The sequence below is a fragment of the Malus sylvestris genome, chromosome 6 (genome assembly GCF_916048215.2).
Source record: "Malus sylvestris chromosome 6, drMalSylv7.2, whole genome shotgun sequence".
Taxonomy (NCBI): Eukaryota; Viridiplantae; Streptophyta; class Magnoliopsida; order Rosales; family Rosaceae; genus Malus; species Malus sylvestris.
In genome coordinates this window covers 24,205,136-24,225,443 of record NC_062265.1, presented here as the reverse complement: position 1 = coordinate 24,225,443, position 20,308 = coordinate 24,205,136, and the positions used below count along the sequence as shown (strand labels likewise).

The 20,308-nt window shown below is 40.7% G+C and overlaps 2 protein-coding genes across 2 annotated transcripts; both read left to right on the top strand.

The window, feature by feature from the left end:
- Positions 1 to 444: 444 nt before the first annotated feature.
- Positions 445 to 6,245, top strand: LOC126626874 (glutamine-dependent NAD(+) synthetase-like). The gene is made up of 13 exons (XM_050296273.1): positions 445 to 961; positions 1,259 to 1,564; positions 2,067 to 2,290; positions 2,441 to 2,544; positions 2,759 to 2,893; positions 3,235 to 3,403; positions 3,831 to 3,966; positions 4,357 to 4,495; positions 4,638 to 4,814; positions 4,962 to 5,129; positions 5,306 to 5,401; positions 5,601 to 5,729; positions 5,831 to 6,245. Exons 1-13 carry the CDS (start codon positions 768 to 770, stop codon positions 6,053 to 6,055), a joined length of 2,202 nt encoding a protein of 733 aa, XP_050152230.1. The 5' UTR covers positions 445 to 767; the 3' UTR covers positions 6,056 to 6,245.
- Positions 6,246 to 12,910: 6,665 nt separating this feature from the next.
- Positions 12,911 to 14,726, top strand: LOC126625904 (uncharacterized). Its single transcript, XM_050295025.1, has 2 exons — positions 12,911 to 14,347; positions 14,495 to 14,726. Exon 1 carries the CDS (start codon positions 13,641 to 13,643, stop codon positions 14,313 to 14,315), a length of 675 nt encoding a protein of 224 aa, XP_050150982.1. The 5' UTR covers positions 12,911 to 13,640; the 3' UTR covers positions 14,316 to 14,347; positions 14,495 to 14,726.
- Positions 14,727 to 20,308: the final 5,582 nt, after the last annotated feature.

Below are 20,308 nucleotides of genomic sequence, written 5' to 3'. Positions count from 1 at the left end.
ATGAAGAAAAAAAGAGTGTCCCACACCAAAATTAAATATGAGTTATATCATCAAAAAGAATGTCACAAATGACATCGAATGGTTCTTCAAACCTTCAAATCATGTTCGTTCCACCTCATAATATCCTATAATAGTCTGAAGAATATCGACTTAATTTTTCAAGTTTGAGGTGAGTTTCAAAATGAGGTCTTAATTTTTTTTATTGCACATATCAATACATTATAGTGGTATTTCTTTTCACTTGCAAGTGAGAGATTTTAGACTCGATTTTTATCAAAGACAAATTTGAACCACATTATTGCTAACTTATTACGAGACTTAACTCACTCTCTTACCCCGTAGATAATATCGTTTTTTCTATAAAAAAAATACAGCCGTATGTGACTTACTCATTAATCTAGTACGAGTTGCCCTCTCTTTTCAAAGAAGTTTTCAGTTTTTTCAATATGATCAGAATATGAGTTTGTGCATCTACGTAGAAAAAATCTCAGCTCCTTCCGATTTGAATTTTCACAAGCGTGCGCGTGACGGTTCCGCATCAGCTTGGAACCTCGAAATTTCAAACGTGTCAAAACCGGAATAACTAGACCGGCTTGACCCGTGCAAGGATCCAGGAAACACAAGGCCACCAATTGTCGTTCACTCACTGCTCCATTGCTCACGTGCCGAAGCCTTATATATATCCAAGCTTTCTCTGATTCTCTCATCCAACGAATCGATTCAGAAAACCATAGAATTCAATTCGCGGAGAGTTGAAGGTGTTCGAGATGAGGCTGCTGAAGGTCGCAACCTGTAATTTGAACCAATGGGCTATGGATTACGACTGCAATATGAACAACATCAAGGAGTCGATAGCTCGGGCTAAGGAGGCCGGCGCCGTGATTCGTCTAGGTCCGGAGCTTGAGATCACTGGCTATGGCTGCGAAGACCATTTCCTCGAGCTTGACACTGTTAATCATGCGTAAGTTCTCACTCCATACGTTTCAAATCATCCGTTAAATCTTTGTTTTTTGAAGAAAAAAGTGATAAATTAGAATAAGATTAGCCCGTATTTAGTTTAATTAACCAAATTAGAAATTGGGTTTCGCATTTTGCGTAAGAATTAAGTTTTAAGTGATAGAAAGACAGAATTTTTGTGGATGAATTAAGTGGTAAAAGTATTTTAAAAGATAAATTTACGGTGGAGGTTTTAACTTTAAGTTTTTGTTAATGGTAATATTTGGTGGTGATTAAGAAATGTGATTTTTTTTTTTGGCAGATGGGAATGCTTGAAAGAGCTGTTAGTTGGGGATTGGACTGATGGCATATTGTGCAGCTTTGGGATGCCTGTGATCAAAGGGTCGGAGCGTTACAACTGTCAGATAATTTGTATGAACAGAAAGATTATCATGATACGCCCGAAAATGTGGCTTGCGAATGATGGTAATTACAGGGAACTTCGTTGGTTTACGGCGTGGAAACAAAGAGACCAACTTGTGGACTTTCAGTTGCCAAATGAAATTTCTGAGACTTTGTCGCAGGAATCCGTGCCTTTCGGTTATGGGTACATACAGTTTCTAGACACGTAAGTACCAATATTACTTGCTTTATTGTCAGTTGGTCAGTTGTATTACGACTTTGTGTATAATATGTTGCTTTTGTAGCAAATCTAATGAAACTTAGGATTGGTTAGGCGAGATAAATTATTAGAAATTTCCCTCCACGTCAGTTTTGTTACTGTTAGATATAAAGAATGAGCGCCGCAACTCCCTTGAAAATCGCCTTAATGATATTTCATAAGACATCCTGAGTAAACTACACAATTCATGATTATTAAGCAGTTGCCCGTGTTTTGGTATTAATGTCATCACAATTGGTAAATTCGTAACACATTGTAAGGTGTGCCTTGTGCAAGAAGAAGTTGTTGGTCGATCCTATCACCTTATCTAAAATGTGCTCCAATTCAGATGACTCCAAGGCCAGTCTTAGTGTTGTAGGAGTTGTAATCTTATTGCAGCATAGTATTCTCTTCCAGTCGAAACCTGATTTGTGGAAATTCTAAATCTTAAGCATTGTTCCCTTATTAGAGCTGTTGCTGCTGAAATTTGTGAAGAACTTTTTACTCCTAGTCCTCCTCATGCTGAGCTTGCATTGAATGGGGTTGAAGTTTTTATGAATGCAAGTGGGAGTCATCACCAACTTAGAAAGCTTGATATTCGCCTTCGTGCTTTTATAGACGCTACTCACACTCGTGGAGGAGTGTACATGTACAGCAATCACCAGGGGTGTGATGGTGGTCGCCTTTACTATGGTACGTGATAATACATTAATTGATGGATGTTTTTATTCAGGCCGGCTATGCATTTTGCTTAGTAAATATATGCATCAGCACTGTATGCTCAAGGAAAAAACTTGTAAATGAATGTTGTCTGGTTATTGAAATGTGGTTAATTTTTGGCAGATGGATGTGCTAGTGTCGTCGTAAATGGAGATGTAGTTGCTCAAGGCTCACAATTTTCTTTGAAGGATGTTGAGGTTGTGATTGCCCAAATTGATTTAGAAGCGGTATGTTATTCTTTTCACAGATTGTAAGTGCAGGAGCGTCTTTGTATCTGAATGTTCCACTTAAAAGCTACATTAAATTTCAGTGTCTTTTTATTCTACCAAATAACGCATACATGGTTGCTCATTTTGTTGAATTTGGATTTCTTCTACTAACACAGATTCCTGGAATTTCCTACAATGACTATATCTTACTTTTCTTTTTCCTTAATGGCAGGTTGCTAGTCTTAGAGGATCGATAAGTAGCTTCCAAGAGCAAGCGAGCTGCAAAACCAGGGTTCCTTTCGTGGAGGCACGATACAACCTTTGTCAGTCTTTTAATCTGAAAATGTGCCTTTCTAGTCCTCTGAAGGTGAGTTCCAGTTCCAGCAATGACCAACTCAAGTAGTTGGGGTAGTGATATATTTATTTATTTATTTTGTCAAAAGGGTAGTGATTTATTGAAACGTTGTAGAAAATCCTTTGGTTTCTCAATGTTGGTTTATCAAGAATTTGCCTAAAAATATTTATAGTTCGCATCTATGTGTATTTCTGACCCTATAAAAAAAATTTATCATGATTTCTTTGGAAGACTTCCGTTTAAATTTTAAATTCACCTGAAAATTTAGTTATGTGGATAAGCTGTGATGTTTTGACAGTACTTAGTAAACATGGTTTTTATTAATGCAATTGAATATAACTTATGATTTGCAGATTAAGTATCACTCTCCTGAGGAGGAAATAGCCTTTGGTCCTGGTTGCTGGCTATGGGACTATTTAAGAAGAAGTGGAGCTTCTGGGTTTCTTCTTCCTCTTTCTGGTGGAGCTGATAGCTCCTCAGTAGCTGCTATAGTTGGTTGCATGTGCCAGCTTGTAGTAAAAGGTTAGTTTTTCAATCCTAAATTTGTGTACAATAATTTCATTTTTTGTTGCCATTGACTTTTGGGCTATGCACTGCATTTAATGAAGGTCTACTTACTGGATGGGTGGATGGGGTCTGTAACCATTTCTTACAGGCGTATGATAAACATTACATGCATTGATCCTTTGACTTTCAAATACTATTGTCGTAGAAATACATATGCCATATTTTGAACCGTAATATTTTCAATTAAACTTGAGTAGTCTAGCTCACAACTTATTCATAAAACCAGTATCTTAGGTTAGGATGAACAGAGGTATCAGGTAGTCTCTCCTTTGAACTTATACTAGTAGTGAGGGTGCAGAGGTAGAAACGACATCTCTCTTATCCTACTGGGAAAATATTGTCCTCTGAATGTGTGTCATTCATTTCTGATGCATATATGCAGAAATTGCAAACGGGGATGAACAAGTCAAAGCTGACGCGATACGGATTGGACAATACAAGAATGGACAGTATCCTACTGACAGCAACGAATTCGCAAAACGCGTATTTTATACTGTTTTTATGGGATCTGAAAACAGGTGGGTTCAGTTTACACATACTATGTCCTTGTGTGAGCCATGCGCTACACTGTGTGCGTCTGATTTCCTTATGTTGCAAATTCCAGTGCATTAACTGTTTTTCAGGTAGGAGCACCAAAATCTTCTCTTGGATGCTACAACAAGATTAACATTTAATGTTTTGTGGTTTCTATTGAACATTGAATGTCATCATTTAATATGACAATGAAATACAATAAAATGGGGAAGGCATCATAATTTTTTCTTTCTTTGGATTTTAGTAACGCCTGAGAACCAATTATTTACAAATTAGTGAAGTTTCCATTGTAGACTTGCAGCAGATTTGTCAATATCACAACATCTTGCAGATATGTGCTCGTAAATGATACTAAAGTAGTTTGTTCCTTGCAGCTCTGAAGTAACAAAGTCACGGGCGAAAGTTCTAGCAGATGAAATTGGCTCATGGCATCTTGACGTTCCCATAGATGGTGTTGTTTCCGCACTTCTGTCGTTGTTTCAAACAGTAACAGGAAAACGACCAAAATACAAGGTAAAAACTGTCTGGCATCAAATTACTCCATTTGTTATGTTTGCACGTCTATATAATGGTAATTGGGATTTGATCATAATTGCATTAAAACTGTAAAAATTGTCCTTTAAATTGATTCCTCAACCTCATTTTATTTTGACAGGTAGATGGCGGATCTAACAGTGAGAACTTAGGTTTGCAAAACATTCAAGCTAGAATAAGGATGGTGCTGGCTTTCATGTTTGCATCACTACTACCTTGGGTTCATAACAAACCTGGGTTTTATCTTGTTTTGGGTAGCTCCAATGTGGATGAAGCATTGCGTGGTTATCTCACCAAGGTATTGTATAAATTTTTCTTGTGGTGTATGCTAATAAATTCTATTACTTGTGGGCAGTTTGTCGTATCTTAATAAACTTGATCTGCCTACTGGTTTATATCTGAGTACTCTTGTTTATATCTGAGTACTCTTCTTTTTCCTGCACAGTATGACTGCAGCGCAGCTGATATAAATCCTATTGGAAGCATTAGTAAGCAGGATCTTCGGGCATTTTTGCGATGGGCTGCCACGCATCTTAGTTATGCTTCACTGGCAGATATTGAAGCAGCTCCACCCACTGCTGAACTGGAGCCTATACGTTCCAATTATAGTCAGGTAATAGCTCATCCTTACCTATCCAATTGCATTATCAGTAATTTTTCCTCAACTGTGGAAACATGTTAAATGTAATAGGGGGGTACCTGCGGAAAATGTTTTCTGCTCCCAAGTCCTGGCACCTGTCCTATCCATACGAGATAGGTGAATTTAATAGCGTGTTCTGTGTATAACAGCTGGATGAAGTAGACATGGGAATGACATATGAGGAACTCTCCGTCTATGGAAGGTTGCGCAAAATTTTCCGCTGTGGTCCCATGTCCATGTTCAAGGTTAGTCTAATGCTTTATGGAAACCGCTGAAGTAGTATGGGCTGGTCTGTTGCCATTTCCGTCGTCAAATAGTATTTTTCTTACATGGAATTCTCTCAGAGGACACGTTTACATGTTGCATTGTCAATTCTGTAAAGTAGTGAAATCTTTTGCAGTTCTCTAAGGACGTTCATCTTACAATACGATTTCCTTGTTGCAGAATCTCTGCTACAGATGGGGTGCAAAATTGACTCCAGGAGAAGTGGCCGAGAAAGTGAAGCACTTTTTCAAGTACTACTCTATCAATCGACACAAAATGACCGTATTAACACCTTCCTATCACGCCGAGGTATAAACATGACGACTTTAAGAAACTAATTTCAGTCTAAAATGTTATCCGTGTTGTGAAGCATCAAATGGAATATCTCATTTTATTTCAACTTCATGCAGAGTTATTCACCCGAGGATAATCGGTTTGACCTTCGCCAATTTTTATACAATGCGAGATGGCCATATCAGTTCCGGAAGATTGATGATCTCGTACGTGAGTTGGGCGGTGACAGGGTTCATTTGGGAGATTCAAGTGACCAAGACCAGTTGGTTCATGCTCCACATGGTGCAGGTGGGATGGGAGTTGTGGCAGCAGGCTCAGGCAATCCAAATGTTGGACTCTAGGGTTTATTTTCTTCGTCTTCTTCTTCCTCCTCCTCCTTTTCTTTCTTCGAAAGAGAAATAAAAAATGATAAACTAACAATTTCTGATAGCTGTGTATGAAACCTTCATTGCTCGTGTAATATGAAACCTTCATTGCTCGTGTAAGGTTTCTGTACATAATTTCATTGAATCTAATAAACAATTCACGTTATTCATAGTGGTTAGAATTGGTAATTTTGCAAATGTCGGAAATTATTGCACATGCATTATTTTTCAAGAGTTGAAACCCCAGTAGCTTTGTAGCACAATAAATGAGAAATCGTTACTCGAGAGTTTGAACCCCGTCGACAAGAGCCTAAGAGCCAATGTTAGCAAGGTCATGTTTAGTAGAAAAAAGCTCATCTATCACGGTCGATGCCCGTGATAAATTGCAATCCACCACGGACATTGTGCCCGTTAGTAATCTGGATGTGATAGAAAGTAACAGATTCTACCACAGGTTATGCCCGTTGTCAATTGTAATATAACCACAGATTGTGCCCGTTGTAGATTAAGATCTAATACCACGTGCACTATAACCGTTGTGGATTACAAATTGGTCACGGCTAATGCCCGTCATAAAAAAAATTCTATAAATAAAAAAAATTAATAAATATTGTTTAATAAATGTATTATATAATATTTATAAACAAAATTACACATTTACTATAATACAACAATTAAATAAAAAAATCATAGATTCAAACATTACAGTTGTACACTAAGCTAAAGCTAATAACAAAACGATGAGATATACAAAGAAATACCAAACTATCCAAAGACCTCCAACAAACAACGACATTGTCACTTGAAGACTTCACATTTCTTTGAACACCTCCAAACAAAGGACCTTGAGAGTGAACTACTGCCCCTAATGCTTGAGCCTTAGTAATTGTTGCCTCTCTCTATCTCGATGAACATAAGCATATGGATCAAGAAAAAAATCTTGTACCTGTATAGGTAGAAATATACATTTGATCTCAATCAAGAAAAGTGAATAGAACTCTTGAAAAATTACATGTTCCTTTACCTGCTAGGATGCTCTCATATATACTTTAACAACCACTCTAGGCTCTGTCAAATGTAGCACATTGACAGCTATGTTAATATACAATAAAAGGTCGTACCCAGTGCACAAGGCTCCCGCTTTACGCAGGATCTGGGAGAGGTGAATGTCGGCTAGCCTTATCCCCATTTATGGAGAGGCTGTTCCCAAGTCTCGAACCCGAGACCTACCGCTCATGGGCGAAGGCACTTGCCATCGCACCAAGTGCGACCTCTTATGTTAATATACAATGATTATATTAAATTGCAATCGAAACTCTTAGGAACTTAAATGGAGAAATGAAAATGCGATCAAAATTCATGATATCAGAATTCATCCATACCTCTATGCATTCGTGTAGATCATCACCTTCTGTTCTCACATGACATGAGTCTGCAAAACCATGAGATCGCGTCAATGAGTAATTGAGAGCTGGATGTGTGCAAGACTAAACTCCTTTACGTGTTCGATCGAAAGGGACCACACATTGATTGTCTCCCGAGCGCCATACACTCCTTGGGATGTTCCAGTGTACGCGATTGCATGCTACATAATCAATTAATCACCATTTACTTGGAAATTGAAAATCTGTATTTTTTTGTGACATTCTTACACTGAACTGTTTGTTTGTAAATTGACTTTGCTGTAGAAATTTCTATCCTTTTAGGACAAGGGGAAGGGCAAAATTCCCAAGTTTCCAACCTGTACAGTTGCAGCAGTCACTGTATCCAAAAGGATGTTGGCAGTGTAACTATTTGACTGCATTTGAAGAAAAATAAACATACAAATTACTTTTACCTCAATACATAAATTAGAAGTTCCTTAACGAACTTGATGCTAAAGTAAAATGAACTTACATCACATCTTGTAACGGTGTCGAGGGGAAAAACTGGGGATAATGGATAAATAGAAAACGGAGAATCGAAGAAAGCGATGAAAGTTGAAAACCAATGCACGATTACAAATCAGTTTTCTTTGAGAACAAAAAACAAACACCTAGTGTGCAAGTCTGAAAGTTGAAAACCAAGCTCTGATGCTTCACCTGATGATTAAACCTTGATGGTGGTGAGCGCAGATATCAGAGAGGTGCACTGCCGTACCTGTTTTTCTCAGAAGTAGAATCGAAGAAAGCAAGCCAAAGTAATTCATTAAAAATCATCTTATATGACTCCCTAGTCGCGATAGAGTGATGATTTGCAGACAAATATGGGAGGACTTGCCTGTTATTGGACAATTATAACTAAACTGAACCTATCATAATGAAATTGTCTATCCCTCCTAAAAACTAAACCTTCTATGCTAACAAACGAATAGACTTCAAATGCAGAATGTCTACATTCCATTTTGGGCACTCAAAATCACCACCTATACGGCTCCACCTTATCACCTTCGTAAGCATAAACACAATCACCATACCTGCATCAGGACCAACATCATACTGCTTCCCATATGGATCCGAACCTAAATCCGATCGGCTTCGGTTGTATCCCCCATACCTATCATCTATATAGGAGCCGCCGGAGCCACCACCGTGATCGAATTTCAGAGAATTCTCGTATGGATTTTCATATACAGAACACATACATGAGCATATTGGAACAAGCTTTGGGATTTTTACCTTACAGAAGAAGCCGCGGACTTGGGTGCGCAGTTGACGGAAGGGAGGACGAGTTCGGGAGGAAATCGCCGGGTCTGCAATTAGAGATGGTTTTGTTTCTGACTCCGAAAAGGTTGAATTGGGCTCGAGTATGCAAAGGTGGAGGCGTTTGGAAATTTCTGAAGAGAACAGAGAAGTTGCAAGAGATATGAAAATGAGGAGGGAGAGCTAACGCTCTCTCTTTGAAAATAGGGAGTTAGAGATTTTAGGCGCCATGCCAAAATTTTGGCAGCCCTCCAAATTTTTAATCTCCCGCCTCCTCCAAATGTTTTCAATTATGAAGATAAAAACATCCACCACGGGCCAAAGGCGTGGTGAATTCACAAAAGACGATGTGGTAATTTGAAGTAACCATTACGAGCATATCTCGTGGTAATTATGATATTTCATCACGGATATAAATGTTCGTTATAGATTATTCGCTTTTAACAACGGGTCAAAATTTGACCGTGGTGGTTAATGTTATCTACCACGAGTTAAACTTGACCGTGGTAATTGAATAGTTTTTACCACGAGCTATATATGCCCGTGATAGAATTGACGTGGTAGATGAACTGTTTTGTTCTAGTGCTTCCCTAAAAAGGTCTCAAAGAGAAGTGGGAGTTTTCCTTTGCTCCCGTCAGTCGTCAAGGCCTTCTTAAGCGATTATTAATATTTATCTCTATTTGCTGACATCACGAGTCTTTCTTTTCTAATACCCAGAATAAAAATTCCTTTCTAAACAACAACAACAACAACAACAACAACAAAGCCTTTTCCCACTAAGTGGGGTCGGCTATATGAATCCTAGAACGCCATTGCGCTCGGTTTTGTGTCATGTCCTCCGTTAGATCCAAGTACTCTAAGTCTTTTCTTAGAGTCTCTTCCAAAGTTTTCCTAGGTCTTCCTCTACCCCTTCGGCCCTGAACCTCTGTCCCGTAGTCACATCTTCGAACCGGAGCGTCAGTCGACCTTCTTTGCACATGTCCAAATCACCAGAGCCGATTTTCTCTCATCTTTCCTACAATTTCGGCTACTCCTACTTTACCTCGGATATCCTCATTCCCAATCTTATCCTTTCTCGTGTGCCCACACATCCCACGAAGCATCCTCATCTCCGCTACACCCATTTTGTGTACGTGTTGATGCTTCACCACCCAACATTCTCTGCCATACACCATCGCTGGCCTTATTGTCGTCCTATAAAATTTTCCCTTGAGCTTCAGTGGCCTACGACGGTCACACAACACGCCGGATGCACTCTTTCCATCCAGCTCGTATTCTATGGTTGAGATCTCCATCTAATTCTCCGTTCTCTTGCAAGATAGATCCTAGGTAACGAAAACGGTCGCTTTTTGTGATCTTCGCTAGATTGCTCCGGTCATTAGTGTGGATAAGTATATAAATGGATAGAGATAGGAAAGCAAACACAAGATGTACGTGGTTCACCCAGATTGGCTACGTCCACGGAATAGAAGAGTTCTCATTAATTGTGAAGGGTTTACACAAGTACATAGGTTCAAGCTCTCCTTTAGTGAGTACGAGTGAATGATTTAGTACAAATGACATTAGGAAATATTGTGGGAGAATGATCTCGTAATCACGAAACTTCTAAGTATCAGAGTGTGGTGTCGTCTTGACTTGCCTTATCTGTCTCATAGGTAGATGTGGCATCTTCTCTGGAAGTACTCTTCCTCCATCCAGGGGTGGTATCTTTAACTGGTGGAGATGCACAAGGTAATGTATCAATTTCACTTGAAGCTTACTTGTAGTTTCAGGCTTGGTCAAGCGCGATACAAACCATGTAGTAGGAGTCCCCCAAGTCGCCGAGCTAGGGGGTCTGCTGAAAGAGGTGACAGACAAGGTAAGCAATCAGAGCTCCGACTGATTGTTCACCTTCTCCCCATCTTGCAGCAGCATGAAGGATAAAGAGAAGAAAAATGAGAAGAGATGATATGAGATACTTTTGCTTTTGAAGAAGTAACTTTCCACAGGCTTATTCTTGAACTGAGCTGGAGGGTTTTCTGGTTTCCTCCAGAGTATAAGGCCGACTGAAGAATTTGAGGGTCAAAACAAGTCCATCAAATCTAGAGTACGTTCCACCCTGCTGATATGGGATACTTTTGCTTTTGACAGAGTAATGGATGTATCGGCACGTGTGCTGTTACGCTTGTCTCCACATGCTTCCTTGTATCCTTCGCACTTGCCCTATCTGTTCCTCAAGCAGATGCGGAATCTTCCCTGGAAACATAAGATGTTGAAGATGAGTACTCGAGAGCAATGCCAGGTAAGTAATCAGGTAAGGGGTTCCAGGTAGTCAGTTCCTGGCTGGAAGCTTGATTCCAAGTGATGACTGATTGCTCTCTTTTTCCTTGTCTTGCAGGTAAAAACAAGGCCAAAATAAAAAACAGGGAAAAAGCATGATATGGGATACTCTTGCTTTTAACCCTGATGATATGAGATATTCTTGCTCTAGTATAGCTTGTTTGCAGAGGTATTATCGGGGGGAAAGAAAGCTGAATATTTCGAAAGGCTTTGTTGGGAGTGCCCTCTCAGATATGATGAAGGGTTGAGCATTTTTGCAGGTCTGCCTGTCCGTTGGGGATGGAGGTCGACATATATAGGAGTCTCCCTAACAACAAGTAGTAATGCTATTCCTTTACCCTGCTTGGTCATAGCACGGTAGTGGGAGCTGCCAGTTTCACATGTTTTAACTCTGTCAGAGCACTTTGAAAAAGTGGTCTGTGGTATCTGGCTCTCGAGATTCGGAGAACAATGCCTCTTCGATTTTTGAGAAAGCAATCATGCTGGGGGTCTGACTCTCCAGATTCGGAGAGCAGTGTCTCTTCGATTTTTGAGGAAGTAATCATGTTGGGAGTCTGGCTCTCGAGATTCGGAGGGCGGTGCCTCTTCGATTTTGGAGCAAGCAATCTTGTTGGGAGTGTTGTCTCGAATGTGAGTAAAGGTTGGACATGTTTGCTAGTCTACCTTGCCACGAAGCACAAAGGTTGACACACAGGGACTTTCCAATTATCCAGCAATGGTACTGTTCCTTTACCCTCTCTTCGATTTTGAGAAAGTAGTCATGTTGGGAGTCTGGCTCTCGAGATTCGGAGGACGGTGCCTCTTCAATTTTGGAGCAAGCAATCTTGTTGGGACTGTTTTCTCGAATGTGAGTAAAGGTTGGGCATGTTTGCTAGTCTACCTTGCCACGAAGCACAGAGGTTAAAACACAGGGACTTTCCAATTATCCAGCAGTGGTACTGTTCCTTTACCCTTGTGGGTAATAATATGGTAGCTAGACCTTCAAAATTTATGTGTCTAAACTTTGTTAGTGCTGTTTCTTTGCTATTCTTTTACCTTTTTTGGTCAGAGCGATGTAGTGGGAGCTGCAAGCTTCACGTGCTCAACTTTGGCAGAGAACTTTGGCAAAGTGATCTGTGGTACCCATGAGTTATTGTTGCGTGTGGGAAGTGGGTGATTGAACAGTAAGATTCATGTGCTTTCTACTTCACCAGAAGTCTTCGACAGAATGCCCATAATTTCTGCAAAGCTGAGTGTGCGTGTGACAGGTGCTGACAAGGCTAGAAAAGTAGGTGCCTCTTCGATTTCTGAGATCGGCCCTCGTGGTCTCTGAGCAGCCCAGCTTTTGAGAAAGCGAGCGTCTCTTCGATTGATTCGGAGAACGGTGCCTCACCGATTTTTGAGAAAGCAATCATGCTGGGGGTCTGGCTCTCGAGATTCGGGGAGCAGTGTCTCTTCGATTTTTGAGAAAGTAATCATGTTGGGAGAGTGGCTCTCGAGATTCGGAGGGCGGTGCATCTTCGATTTTGGAGCAAGCAATCTTGTTGGGAGTGTTTTCTCGAATGTGAGTAAAGGTTGGGCATGTTTGCTAGTCTACCTTGCCACGAAGCACAGAGGTTGACACACAGAGACTTTCCAATTATCCAGCAATGGTACTGTTCCTTTACCCTCTCTTCGATTTTTAAGAAAGTAGTCATGTTGGGAGTCTGGCTCTTTAGATTCGGAGGACGGTGCCTCTTCGATTTTGGAGCAAGCAATCTTATTGGGAGTGTTTTCTCGAATGTGAGTAAAGGTTGGGCATGTTTGCTAGTCTACCTTGCCACGAAGCACAGAGGTTGACATACATGGACTTTCCAATTATCCAGCAGTGGTACTATTCCTTTACCCTTGTGGGTAATAATATGGTAGCTAGACCTTCAAAATTTATGGGTCTAAACTTTGTTAGTGCTGTTTCTTTGCTATTCTTTTACCCTTCTTGGTCAGAGCGATGTAGTGGGAGCTGCAAGCTTCACGTGCTCAACTTTGGCAGAGAACTTTGGCAAAGTTATCTGTGGTACCCATGAGCTATTGTTGCGTGTGGGAAGTGGGTGATTGAACAGTAAGATTCATGTGTTTTCTACTTCCCCAGAAGTCTTTGACAGAATGCCCATAATTTCCGCAAAGCTGAGTGTACGTGTGACAGGTGCTGACAAGGCTGGAAAAGTAGGTGCCTCTTCGATTTCTGAGATCGGCCCTCGTGGTCTCTAGGGAGCCCAGCTTTTGAGAAAGCGAGCGCCTCTTCGATTTCTGAGATCGGCCTTCGTGGTCTTTGAGCAGCCCAACTTTTGAGAAAGCAAACGGCTCTTCGATTTCTGAGATCAACCCTCGTGATCTCTAAGCAGCCCAACTTTTGAGAAAGCAAACGCCTCTTCGATTTCTGAGCAGGCGCCTCTTTGATTTCTGAAGCTCCGTCGAGTGCAGATTTTTATAGGGGCTGGCATTAAGTTCCAAAGCACACTTGAATCTCCACCAGTAGAAGCTTCATTCTTGCACTTCTAAGATCTTGATTTGTCCGACCTCTTCTCTCTTCAACACCTTTGAAAATGTATGGCCCCTCCGACCGTCGTTTTGACTTGAACCTTGTTGAAGAGGCAGCCCCGCCTTCTCCAGACAACATATGGCGCTCATCCTTCGTCTCCCCAACTGGTCCTCTTACCGTTGGGGATTCCGTGATGAAGAATGATATGACCGCTGCGGTGGTGGCCAGGAACCTTCTCACTCCCAAAGATAACAGACTACTTTCCAAACGGTCTGATGAGTTAGCTGTTAAGGATTCGCTGGCTCTCAGTGTTCAGTGTGCAGGTTCTGTGTCTAATATGGCCCAACGCCTATTTGCTCGAACCCGCCAAGTTGAATCATTGGCGGCTGAAGTGATGAGTCTCAAACAGGAGATTAGAGGGCTCAAGCATGAGAATAAACAGTTGCACCGGCTCGCACATGACTATGCTACAAACATGAAGAGGAAGCTTGACCAGATGAAGGAAACTGATGGTCAGGTTTTACTTGATCATCAGAGATTTGTGGGTTTGTTCCAAAGGCATTTATTGCCTTCGTCTTCTGGGGCTGTACCGCGTAATGAAGCTCCAAATGATCAACCTCTGATGCCTCCTCCTTCTAGGGTTCTGTCCAGTACTGAGGCTCCAAATGATCCCCCTCCGGTGCCTTCTCTTTCTGGGGCTCTACCGACTGCTGAGACTTCTCCTAAGCAACCTTTGTGAAGGCTCCCTCTTGTGTGTTTATTTTGACTCATGTATATGTACATATTTGTAGCTTATCGGGGATATCAATAAATAAGCTTTCCTTCATTTCAACGTATTGTGTTAAATACACCAAAGCCTTCTTCGCTAAGTTCTTTGAATTTTCTTTTGTTGAAGCTTGTGTGTTGAAGCTTTCTGAGTGGAGCATGTAGGTTGGGGTAGTGTTCCCTTAATTTCCCGAGTGAGGAAAACTTCTTGGTTGGAGACTTGGAAAATCCAAGTCACTGAGTGGGATCGGCTATATGAATCTTAGAACGCCATTGTGCTCGATCCTGTGTCATGTCCTTCGTTAGATCCAAGTACTCTAAGTCTTTTCTTAGAGTATCTTCCAAAGTTTTCCTAGGTCTTCCTCTACCCCTTCGGCCCTGAACCTCTGTCCCATAGTCGCATCTTCTAATCGGAGCGTCAGTAGGCCTTCTTTGCACATGTCCAAACCACCGTAACCGATTTTCTCTCATCTTTCCTTCAATTTCGGCTACTCCTACTTTACCCCGGATATCCTCATTCCTAATCTTATCCTTTCTCGTGTGCCCACACATCCAACGAAGCATCCTCATCTCCGCTACACCCATTTTGTGTACGTGTTGATGTTTCACCGCCCAACATTATGTGCCATACAGCATCGCCGGCCTTATTGCCGTCCTATAAAATTTTCCCTTGAGCTTCAGTGGCATACGGCGGTCACACAACACGCCGGATGCACTCTTCCACTTCATCCATCCAGCTTGTATTCTATGGTTGAGATCTCCATCTAATTCTCCGTTCTTTTGCAAGATAGATCCTAGGTAACGAAAACGGTCGCTCTTTGGTATTTCTTGATCTCCGATCCTCACCCCTAACTCGTTTTGGCCTCCATTTGCACTGAACTTGCACTCCATATATTCTGTCTTTGATCGGCTTAGGCGAAGACCTTTAGATTCCAACACTTCTCTCCAAAGGTTAAGCTTTGCATTTACCCCTTCCTGAGTTTCATCTATCAACACTATATCGTCTGCGAAAAGCATACACCAAGGAATATCATCTTGAATATGTCCTGTTAACTCATCCATTACCAACGCAAAAAGGTAAGGACTTAAGGATGAGCCTTGATGTAATCCTACAGTTATGGGAAAGCTTTCGGTTTGTCCTTCATGAGTTCTTACGGCAGTCTTTGCTCCTTCATACATATCCTTTATAGCTTGGATATATGCTACTCGTACTCCTTTCTTCTCTAAAATCCTCCAAAGAATGTCTCTTGGGACCCTATCATACGCTTTTTCCAAATCTATAAAGACCATGTGTAAATCCTTTTTCCCATCTCTATATCTTTCCATCAATCTTCGTAAGAGATAGATTGCCTCCATGGTTGAGCACCCTGGCATGAACCCGAATTTGTTGTCCGAAACCCGTGTCTCTTGCCTCAATCTATGCTCAATGACTCTCTCCCAGAGCTTCATTGTATGACTCATTAGCTTAATACCCCTATAGTTCATGCAATTTTGTACGTCGCCCTTATTCTTGTAGATAGGCACCAAAGTGCTCGTTCGCCACTCATTTGGCATCTTCTTCGTTTTCAAAATCCTATTGAAAAGGTCAGTGAGCCATGTTATACCTGTCTCTCCCAAAACTTTCCACACTTCGATTGGTATATCGTCTGGGCCTATTGCTTTTCTATGCTTCATCTTCTTCAAAGCTACAACTACTTCTTCCTTCCGGATTCGACGATAAAAGGAGTAGTTTCTACACTCTTCTGAGTTACTCAACTCCCCTAAAGAAGCACTCCTTTCATGTCCTTCATTGAAAAGATTATGAAAATAACCTCTCCATCTGTCTTTAACCGCGTTCTCTGTAACAAGAACCTTTCCATCCTCATCCTTGATGCACCTCACTTGGTTTAGGTCCCTTGTCTTCTTTTCCCTTGCTCTAGCTAGTTTATAGATATCCAACTCTCCTTCTTTGGTATCTAGTCGTTTATACATATCGTCGTAAGCCGCTAACTTAGCTTCTCTGACAGCTTTCTTCGCCTCTTGCTTCGCTTTTCTATACCTTTCACCATTTTCATCGGTCCTCTCCTTGTATAAGGCTTTACAACATTCCTTCTTAGCCTTCACCTTTGTTTGTACCTCCTCATTCCACCACCAAGATTCCTTTTGGTGTGGGGCAAAGCCCTTGGACTCTCCTAATACCTCTTTTGCTACTTTTCGGATACAACTAGCCATGGAATCCCACATTTGGCTAGCTTCCCCCTCTCTATCCCACACACATTGGATGATTACCTTCTCTTTGAAAATGGCTTGTTTTTCTTCTTTTAGATTCCACCATCTAGTTCTTGGGCACTTCCAAGTCTTGTTCTTTTGTCTTACTCTTTTGATATGTACATCCATCACCAACAAGCGATGTTGATTAGCCACGCTCTCTCCTGGTATAACTTTGCAATCCTTACAAGTTATACGATCCCCTTTCCTCATTAGAAGAAAATCTATTTGTGTTTTTGACGACCCACTCTGGTAGGTGATCACATGTTCTTCTCTCTTCTTAAAGAAGGTGTTGGCTAAGAAGAGATCATATGCCATTGCAAAATCCAAGATAGCTTCCCCATCCTCGTTTCTCTCCCCAAAACCATGGCCACCATGAAAACCTCCATAGTTGCCTGTCTCCCTGCCCACGTGTCCATTTAAATCTCCTCCTATAAATAACTTCTCCGTCTGAGCAATTCCTTGCACCAAGTCTCCAAGATCTTCCCAAAATTTCTCCTTCGAACTCGTATCCAACCCTACTTGAGGTGCGTACGCACTAATCACATTGATAAGTTCTTGTCCTATTACAATCTTGATTGCCATGATTCTATCTCCTACCCTCTTGACATCTACAACATCTTGTACCAAGGTCTTGTCCACGATGATGCCAACACCGTTTCTCGTTCTATTTGTGCCCGAATACCAAAGTTTAAACCCTGAGTTTTCTAGATCCTTTGCCTTACTACCAACCCACTTAGTTTCTTGTAGGCACATAATATTTATCCTTCTCCTCACCATAACTTCCACTACTTCCATAGATTTTCCCGTTAAGGTTCCTATATTCCACGTTCCTAAACGCATTTTGCTCTCTTGAACTCTACCCTTCTGTCCTAGCTTCTTCACCCTCCCCCGTCTAATAGGATCAAAGTACTTCTTTTGTGTGTCCCGGGTAAAGTTGATAGGAGCATATGCTCCCAAACAACTTTGAGTGGAGTCGTTCGAAAAGAAGTTTCTATGGCCCCCTTGCTCATTTAACACTGCATCCGGGTGCCGATGGAGATACAGCGACCCTTGCTCACTTATCACTGTGCTCGGGCCACACAGCGCGCCACTTACGGGTGACGCCCTAGCTTTAGCGCGATTTTGTTCTGGATTCATTTTCATAAGGATTCGACGTGATCATGGAGTGCCGGCTGTCGACTACCTGACGCCCTCCCCCTCCTCCTTTATCCGGGCTTGGGACCGGCCATGTAAGACATAGGCGGAGTTAAAAATTCCTTTCTAAACCCAAATAAAAATTAAAAACCGATGTAGATTTATTCATTCGTGACCTACAAAAGAGATTTCGTGGAGAATGAACTTACACCGGGCATGTTTTTTAAAACTAACATTCAATTTCGTGTATTTTAAAATAAAATTATTATTCGCACTCGTTTGCGCTTCAAATTTTTTATAATTAAAAACAAAAATACTAATATCAATTTCCTTTTATATTTTCTTATTAATTTTGGAACAAACGGCTGTACGGTACAGCCGTACAGGCACATAAATACTCTATCTTACTGTGACTCGTACTTGGTTCATCAGATGTGACGTAAAGCAGATTATGCATGCATTTAATCATCTTTTAAGCCCTACTAATTATTAATTAATGGATATCTTTTAGAGATGTCAAAATATTCAAATCAGCAATAACAGTAAAAAGAAACAGCAGCAATGTTTTCCAAAAAATCAAATCTGACGTGGCATGATATGGAATAATAGCTCTCCCTTTGCTGTCAAATATTTTTTTATTAATTTTTTTATATGCAACTCTCCTCTCTCACTCAAACCTGAGAAGCGCCGCTCGTCCACTCTGCCGTAACCCATCTTCACCGCCTGCTTCGCCGCCGTTGAGAGCATCATCTTCCCCCAGCCCCTTCCTCCTATAGCACTCCCTCACAAACAGGTCCTCTATGTAAAACCCTGGCTTCCCCAAAAAGGTGGAGTAATTTGGGAAAAACAGCAAAAACCCAACAACGATAGCATCCTCGCCGTTGGATCTGAACAAATTGCGTTATGGGTCGTCGATCGGAAAGTCCAGATAAAGGGTTTTGATGGTGGGTGAGTAGGGCGAGTTGTTGCACTGAAAGTGTTCGACGAAAGGCATCTCAAAGACTTCGAGGATGAAGATGGTGAATGATTGGAAGGGAGGGGAGGTGAAGAGGGTTGACGAGAGGGAGGACTCGTTAGCAACGAAGATGATAGGAGAAATCTAGAAAGAAAAGGGCATAAAATAATAGGTTAATAAAATAAAAAGAAAAGAAAATATTGTAATAAAATAATATTTAATTTAACATATGGGATGGAAAGCAAAATTTTGAAAGATGTCAAAATACCACATAAGCTGTCAGATACAAATTTTATGTTTAAAATTTAACATTTATGGGAGATGCTTTTAAGTAGACCTGTAAACAGGTCGGGTTTATTGGGTTTGAATCAGGTTGAACCCGACCCGTTAAGCTAACAGGTCATCCCAACCCAACCCGTTAAGCTTAACGGATCATCCGAACTCAATCCGTTAAGCTAACGGGTCACCCGTTTCAACCCGTTTCACCCGTTAAGCTAACAAGTATACCCTCAAGCTTCTCGGAAAATAACATTCAAATATAGGAGATTTTATTACTTTACTGATCAGAAATCTTCCCAATTTCATCACCAAGGGCATCCACTTCGTGTACAAGTTGAGACTTTGCTCAGGATCTCTCCTCTTACTCTCCCCCTACACTACATGCACCTAATCAATGCATGTTCTTTCTCTCATCGACAATCTACAACAGCCTCAAAACTAAAGATTTAACCTAAGAACTAATCAATGCAAAAACAAGAGACATAATTTAAAAACAAAAGAGAGAAGGAAACATCATTATGATTCAAAACCCAAAAGAATGGAGAGTTTATCCATCCATAATGTCTATGTCCCCAAAAACTTCATGGCTTAAATACCATTACCACTGCCAGTTCTCGATCCACAATCATGAGACAGTGCAAAATATAAAGTATGACTTCAAATTAATTACTAAAGTTCAATGTAATAGAGGAAAACAATAAACATCCAACCCAAACTCCAGAGTCTCAAGTATCAATCAAATTAATTACTAAGCAGTAGGCACCTATGAATATAGAATATAAGAAGCACCTAAAATGGAAACATTTCGAAGGCCAGGAGAAAAATAGAAGGAAATATATAAGTATGAGCAGGATGCCTACACAGGGAGGATATAGAAACTTATTGAGCAGTAACTTATGTTGTTCGTATCAATTTCAGTAAAACCAAACAACAACAACAACCCAATTCCAATCCAAAAACCAACCAAGACAAAGCAAAAATACTTTTCAATGCATGAGCCTTAACGAATAAACAATAAACATCCAACTCAAACTCCAAAGCCTCGAAATCACAAAACATGAGCCTTAACGAATTACAAAACATTTCTTTTCAATCCCCCACCTCGGCATAAAGTTTATTCGCAAAACAAAGCAAACTCAATTCTTTTCAATCTCCCACTTAACAAAGTAATGTAATTTACACACCTCGGCATTAATGAATCACAAAACATTTCTTCTTTCGTCATCCAAATTACACACCTCGGCATTAACGGCTCCAAATTACCCAAAAATGGAAATTTTAATCGGAGAATACAAATGAACAAATTTTACACAAAACCCATGAACAAAAAGCAAAACCCATTGTAACCA